At 43.7% G+C, this 6,835-nt stretch overlaps 1 protein-coding gene across 2 annotated transcripts; it reads right to left on the bottom strand.

Annotated features, from left to right (window-relative positions):
* On the bottom strand, positions 1 to 6,316 carry chpf2 (chondroitin polymerizing factor 2). Of its 2 annotated transcripts, none has more exons than XM_028434930.1 (4): positions 5,260 to 6,316; positions 3,475 to 4,039; positions 2,614 to 2,796; positions 1 to 1,641 (listed from the first exon to the last, which is right to left on the bottom strand). In XM_028434930.1, the coding sequence occupies exons 1-4, from the start codon at positions 5,529 to 5,531 to the stop codon at positions 367 to 369; spliced, it is 2,295 nt and encodes a 764-aa protein (XP_028290731.1). In that variant the 5' UTR covers positions 5,532 to 6,316; the 3' UTR covers positions 1 to 366. The 2 variants fall into 2 exon arrangements, with proteins under 2 accessions (XP_028290731.1, XP_028290732.1); XM_028434931.1 differs by having other exon boundaries at positions 6,058 to 6,316.
* Positions 6,317 to 6,835: the final 519 nt, after the last annotated feature.

Here is a 6,835-nt window from a genome sequence, read left to right as displayed (position 1 = left end):
GGTGAATACATCTTGCTTTATTACCTTTAATGAAAACTACACAGCTTAAAGAAAAGGCAGCCGATGGCTTCAGCAAGACTCCAGTATTGTTTGAAACAAAGGAAGACATATGGCTCAATATCCTCCTCCTTATTAACGGTGAAGGCTTCTGTTCGTCACAATTATAAAAACAGAACATAAATAAAACTGCGCCCATCTGTGTAGAAATACATCCTGAATAAAACTAAGGCTTCCTCAGAGTCTGAAGAATCATCTGATTCTTAGAACGAAGCAGGAAGTTTGCATCTGTAACATCAGCATCTGGATCTCGAGAGACGTCTTTGAATGAGTAAAATCTGGCCCGTGAGGAGATCCACGGCTGTAACTCTAAGTGCTGTTGGCCTGGTCCTGCTCAAACAGAGCCATGGCCAGATGTGAGCGCGACCCCAGACCCTCCAGGTTGCTGAGGACGCAGCGGTGGTAGATGTCCTCGCTGAACCGAGGGTTGCACGCGCGCCGGACATACTTCTGAATCAGGGCCGGCTCCACGGCTCTGAACACGTGGAGGCCCGAGTAGCGCACGAAGATGTCGTACACGTCCATGCTCTCCAGCAGCTCCTCGTTGTCCAGGATGTCAGCGGCCATCTTTGTGCGCGAGGTCATGTAGTCCGCGTTGTAGAAGCAGGCCTCGTCGAACACGTGGCGGTCAAAGTGTCCATCTTTGAGCGACTCGGAGGTGAAGGAGGAGGAGGCAGCGGACGGCTGCTGGTCCCGGTAGATGACGGCGGGGCTGAACTCCTGGAAGTGGACGGGGAAGAACACCTGCCAGCTGCTGATGGCATTCATTCGGCAGCGGTTCAAAAAGTCACTGTTGACCTCCGTCCAAACACTGGCTAGAAAGAACAACGTGTCCACCGGATGCTTCTTGGAGATAATATCCATGAGTTTGACCTGTGAGGGAACCTCCGTCTTTACACTGATCCACGGAATCTTCACGTCTCCGTAGCGTTTCTCCACCTCTCCGATCATGGCCTTGATGCCAGCGAACACGTCCGTCTGGCTGACTCGCTGAGCATCAAACGGGTCATAGATGAAAAGCAACGTTAGTAAAACGTTGTCGTGGGTGTCCAGGGTGTTCATCACATACATGTCCAGGAAGTTGCCCACGTAGTCCTGGTCCTGGGCCGTGACCGGCAGGATGACCTGGACGCGTGTTGCCTCGGTGACGTAGGGCATGGGGATGATCTCCACTGCACTCAGAGGTCGGAGCAGGTTGACCCGTTTGGCGATCACCTGACTGTGGCCCTTCTGTGTGTAGGCCTCCAGCGCCAGGTCCAGCATGTACTCCATACCCCGTGTTGGGTCGAAGCGCCGGTAGCCGTTAAGAAGTCGGTGTTTGCGGAAGCGCAGCTGTGGCTGGTAGCGCTCGTTAAGGCGCTCCACGGCGATCTCTAAGATGGCGTTGACGTCGGCCCGGTCCGCTCCTCTGATCTCACACTTAGGGGAGCTGTCAAAGCAGGAGTAGATGTGCTCCTCTGTGAAGTATTCCCAGTTGATCACCTCGAAGCGGGTCCTGGGTTTGAAGGGTGGGTGGATGCCTATGGGCCATGTGACCCCCGCCCTGCCCTCAGGTGTCAGCTCACTCAGGTTACTGATCTGGGTCTGAGGAGGGCACACACACAAAAAATAAAACACAAATAAACAAACATAAAACTAAGAGTAGAATCTCAATAAGAGTACTGCAATAAGTTAAGTGAAAATTAAAGTTAAATGTGGCAATATGTGTTTTTTCCTCTGTGTTCACTATTGTATTCCCAAACAAAAACATTAATTAAGAAAAAAAGAAATAAAAATACATTGTTATTACATAATAATACTACTTGGTGCAGGGGTGTCAAACTCATTTTAGTTCAGGGGCCAAATACAGAGCAGTTTGATCTCAAATGGGCCACAATTTAATGCGGGAAAAATAGTAATTTCAACATTATTGTGCCCTAGTTTGCACTTCTACGTATATATAAAATACTAAATACATAAAAAAACAACAACATCCAAACAATAAGTGACAGATATCAGTCCCAACAGGATCTTCACTTTAATTTTCCTAGATTTTGTGATCAATTTCGATTTAATCAAGGTAAATATTGTGTAATATTTAAGGCAAATTTGGGGATATTTAAAGAATTTTCAATATATTCAACAGTGCAATCATGTGATATATGCACTGGGAAAACTGTGGGCACCTGCAAATATTGTTGAGTGTCATTTACACAGTGATTCATGTTTTCTCTGTCAGATTTGTTTACTTTCTCCTCTGGGCCAATCTAGAGGCTCCAAAGGGCCGGATTTGGCCCCCGAGCCATGTGTTTGACACGTGTGACTTAGCGAGAACACACTTACTATGAACTCTCAATGCCAGAAGGCCTTGGTAGGAATATAAAGTTATGTATTTATTACTACAGCAATCAATCAGATTTAAAAAGGGGAACAATATCAGCAGCTCTAACTGAGTAGCTCTATGAAAGGCAGCAGAAATATAGATTTGATATGATCATAAAATTAATTAAATTAAAAAAACAACAGCCACGGGACAAAGTAGAGATAGCGACAGTCACACAGTTAGTCATGACAAACCTGCAGCTGCTGGATCTGCAGGTAGGTCCATTCCAGCTCAATCTGACTGAAGCGCTTGTGGAGGCGGTACATGAGATTGGGTTCAGACACAGGATGCACCGTGAACGCCGCTTTAAACTGACTGCTGTCTTCGCGCTCTGGGTCAGCGTTTTTCCCAAGCTCAAAGTAACGATAGGTCATTTCCTGAGAGACGACGCAGACGAAGAGGAGAGAGTCGAGTTATAAAGGCATAAGACAATTAAAATAAATACTGTAAACAACATTTGCCACAAAAATAAACCTAAATGATATATCGTAGGCTGAGTGTAAGTTTTGGATGCTTCTTTTGTTTACATGCATTCTCTAAACATTTTCTGTTCACTTAGTCTTTCTGACTTGAAGTCAGAGGATCTATTCTGTCATTTCCCCTCAACAGCAGTGTAAACATGATTTCAATTATAATAAAGATGCATTTGATCCTAAATTATCACAATTAATGGTGTTTTATTATTTTGAACATTTGTACCATTTGTGGTAGAATTCTCGCCTGCCACTCGGGAGTCTTGGGTTATAATTGACGGATGGGGTAGGGGTAGGTGGAGGTTGGGGGTTTAGGGTGGAGAAAGTAAGGATTGCAGGGAGGAGAAAAAAAAGGATTGCAGGCTGCTGGGGGGCGCGCCTGTGCAGCCTCTGTAGGCGCTTCACATGCTCCCTTGTAGCTTGCGGGGAGGGAGGGGGGACGGAGGGCTGATGAAGGTGTTAAAAAAAAAGAAACCCTTTGCTTTCCATCTTGTTTATATTTAAGAACATTATTATATACACAAAATAAGTCAAGAAAGATAAACAAGCCGATCTAAGAAGGAATTCCATGTGCTTCTGTACCTGATGCATCTCCACACAGCTCAGACCAAGGTAGTCGATGATGCACCGGCCCAGCCACTCATCCGGCCTCACGCTGAGGATGTCGTTTCGGCACGTGTCCAGGTGTGGCTGCAGGCGAGCCAACAGACTACGGGACAGCAGGTATCCATACCCTCCGTGGCAATAGCGCGCTTTCTCCTCCCCACCGATGAATTCCTCTGCACGTCCCATGTACAAGTCCTGGCCCGCACTCAGGTGGCCCACCAGCTCAGTCAGACGGTCCGCCTGCATGTATGTGTCGTCTTGTGCCAAAAGGAACCAGTCGTACTCCCAGCCGAAGTGCTGGTGGAGGTGACGCACCGTCTCGTACATCAGCCACACCGGTCTGTCGTCTCCGTGGGCAACCACCGTCATTCCGTGAGGGGTTTTTGGGCTGCGCAGGCCCGTGAAAAAAAAAGTCCGGTGGAAGTGGTGGGCGACTGTGCGGTTCACCGCCACGGCCAGCGTGTTGAGATTAGCTCGAGAGGTCAGCACGCCCACCAGCAGGCGCTCTCGAATACCCAGTTCAGTGTGGATGTATCGGGTTCTGAGGAGGGTGACACACAAACCAGAGCAAACGGTGAAGAACAAACAGAACGAGAGGAAGACATTTTCACATGGAAACAGTTTTCCTTTGCAAGAGTTGCAGGTTGTAGCAGAGAGAATTTGGAAATCCCACTTAAATAACTTCTTCTGCACAACAAGCAATAATAGAATAGAACAAACTTAGATTTTAAAAAACAGGTACAATGGAATTATTGTGCATGTAACTCAGTCAGATGGAAAAAATTACAAACAACAAATCAGCCAAAACAGTTTAACAATAGAACAGTGGTTACCAAACTGGAAGCACATTGCAGGGGGTACTCGGACAGATTTACAAATGAGTAAAAACTGTTGGGAAATGTTCCCAGTTCCTTTTTAGGAACTCCCAGTAATATTGCTCAATAAATTACTACAGTATATTTTCTTGTAATTTATTCAAACAGGATTATTTTTTGCTGTAGAGGCCATTTCATCACACTTCTGGCAATAGGAGACAATAATTAGCTACATTTTACAAAGGAGACCCTATTTATTTACTACTGAAATAATCACATATAAGTTGTATGATATATTCTTTTTAAATACTTTGCACACATTGTTTTGCATTTTGTAGATTAAGCCTTAGGAAACAAATGTTTGAGACACATTTAGAGATTTATGAGAGCCGCTGTTCCACATATAAAAAAAGCATGTAAAATTATGGAGACGGTACTTATGATATGAAGAGGGGGGTACATGTGATTTGACAAGAATGCAAAATGGGACAAAAAAGATTGGGAACCACTGCAATAGAAGGTGCAAAACAAGGAAAGAACATAAGCACACTCTACAAAAACATAAATCAATCAATATAACTTGAGTTGAATATACATATATTCCATTATCAATAGGAATTAATAAGAATGTATTTTGCATTTTCAGTGACCCGTCTCCAAACTGTACACATGGTAGCTATTAATAAACCTCTATTTGATTGAATATTTCTCCTCTTACCACATATCTAGCTTGCATTCAGACACATTTCTTCTGCAAATGTCACCGTTATCTACAATGAGAGTAGAACATTCATTGTAGATAACAGTGTCATTTGCAAACATCATTACTAACAGGGAATCCTCTTATCACCAATGTAAACAGGAAGGGGCATAGAGGTGATCACAGGCACTCTCTGATGTCACTGGTATGGACATCAGAAAAGAGGTAAGAGCTCTTTTCTCTTACCTCAGAACCTTTTTGTGTGGTTTGTTTGGGTCTTTGTGGTAGGGCACTATACGTGGCTGGAAGTCTTCATCTCCTGCTCCATCTCCAGCCTCTCTCTGAGCATCTCCTCGGCCCAGGAACAGCCGCCCATTGCCTAGTTCTTCTCTGCAGGACTCATCGCTGTCCCCTTGAGTCCAGGACACCATCAGAAGGCTGAGACTGCATCCCAGGGACAAGCCCAGGATGAGGGGCAGAGCAGGCCTGAACAGGGCCACAAACGAGGACAGACGCATGTCTGGTGGGGGATCTCTCTGATGATGATGATGATGATGTGGAGAAGAGTTCAGACACAATCTGTCTAACGATTTTATCTCAAATAAAACACATCAGAAGCCCTCCAGAGTTTCGTGTGATTATACTAATTATTAGACACAGACCGGAAACAGATCCGTATATCCTGACAGAGCTTCTTCTCAGTCTTTGTAGATGATTTGGTCCTTCAGCGACACAGGAGCTTTGCTTTGTAGCCGTTCCTACAAACTTTACCTTATCGAAAAGCAAATTAAACCTCATTTATTGGGGTCAATAAACCTTATACTAACAAAAGTGCAGCTTCATTTGTGTTGTTGATAAAACTACCCCCCGACTAATAATTAGCCTACCCTTTTTTTTGTTGCTAGCTAAAAGCTACTTTAAAACTCCCGTCATTTAAATGTGTCCAATAAAGTTGACGGGTTAGTTTAACCTTAACTTATTAGTTAATGTTTAACTAAACCGATGTGAGGACATCCTAAATGATATTCGCGACAGTAACATCACCTTATGACAAACATCTACGGTGATGCTAGCATGCTAGCATCGGTCCAGGGTTTGACAGTAGAAAAAACGGCCCATCTCCGCTGACATCCACACATAAATCCCACTTTTGGTCGGTATTGTAAGTCCAAACACCGGAGTGGTTACACGGAGCTCCAGCATGTTGTCCTTGGTCTTTATTTCCTTAAAATGAGTGCCACACACACACAGAGAGAGTGAGAGAGGAGAAGCAACGTCTACGTCTACATCTACATCATCATCATCATCATCATCATCATCATCAAATGACGCTGTCCCGCAAACTGTAGCATCACAAAACACATCATGACACATCAATGTCTCAATATAAATATATGTATCACATACAGGAAAGCAATAATAATAATAATAATAATAATAATAATCTTTTCATTGTATTTAGAGTTCTTCTTTATCAATGCGACGAACATGTCGCATTGATAAATATATATATATATATATATATATATATAAAAAGTACACAGTGGGCCAGAAACTAATGAAGACATTAATTAAAGGCTGTGGCTATGGATACATAGACTGCCACTCTATGCATACGCAGCGTCCCTCATTGGCCAGTTTAGATCACGTGATAGGTGCATCACGTGACTTAAAGATCCGTCAGTTGTATTTTAGCTCATATTTATTTTTAGCTACCTTGCTAACCATCTTATTTTAGCCCAATCCCTAATCCTAAACCTAACCCTAAAATGTTTTTTTTAATGTATTTTTAAAGGTGGAATTTGCCGTGTTAAATATGTTA

Source organism: Gouania willdenowi, chromosome 20 (assembly GCF_900634775.1).
Source record: "Gouania willdenowi chromosome 20, fGouWil2.1, whole genome shotgun sequence".
Classification (NCBI taxonomy): domain Eukaryota; kingdom Metazoa; phylum Chordata; class Actinopteri; order Blenniiformes; family Gobiesocidae; genus Gouania; species Gouania willdenowi.
Note: the sequence above shows the minus strand (reverse complement) of the source record. Positions and strands in the feature narration are given on the sequence as shown.

Coding starts and splice junctions, on each gene's coding strand:
- chpf2 (XM_028434930.1), bottom strand. CDS start 5,531: ATGCGTCTGTCCTCGTTTGTGGCCCTGTTCAGGCCTGCTCTGCCCCTC. Junction 4,040..5,259: donor CCACACAAAAAGGTTCTGAG/GTAAGAGAAAAG, acceptor CACCCTCCTCAG/AACCCGATACATCCACACTG. Junction 1,642..2,613: donor TGCAGATCCAGCAGCTGCAG/GTTTGTCATGAC, acceptor TGCCCTCCTCAG/ACCCAGATCAGTAACCTGAG.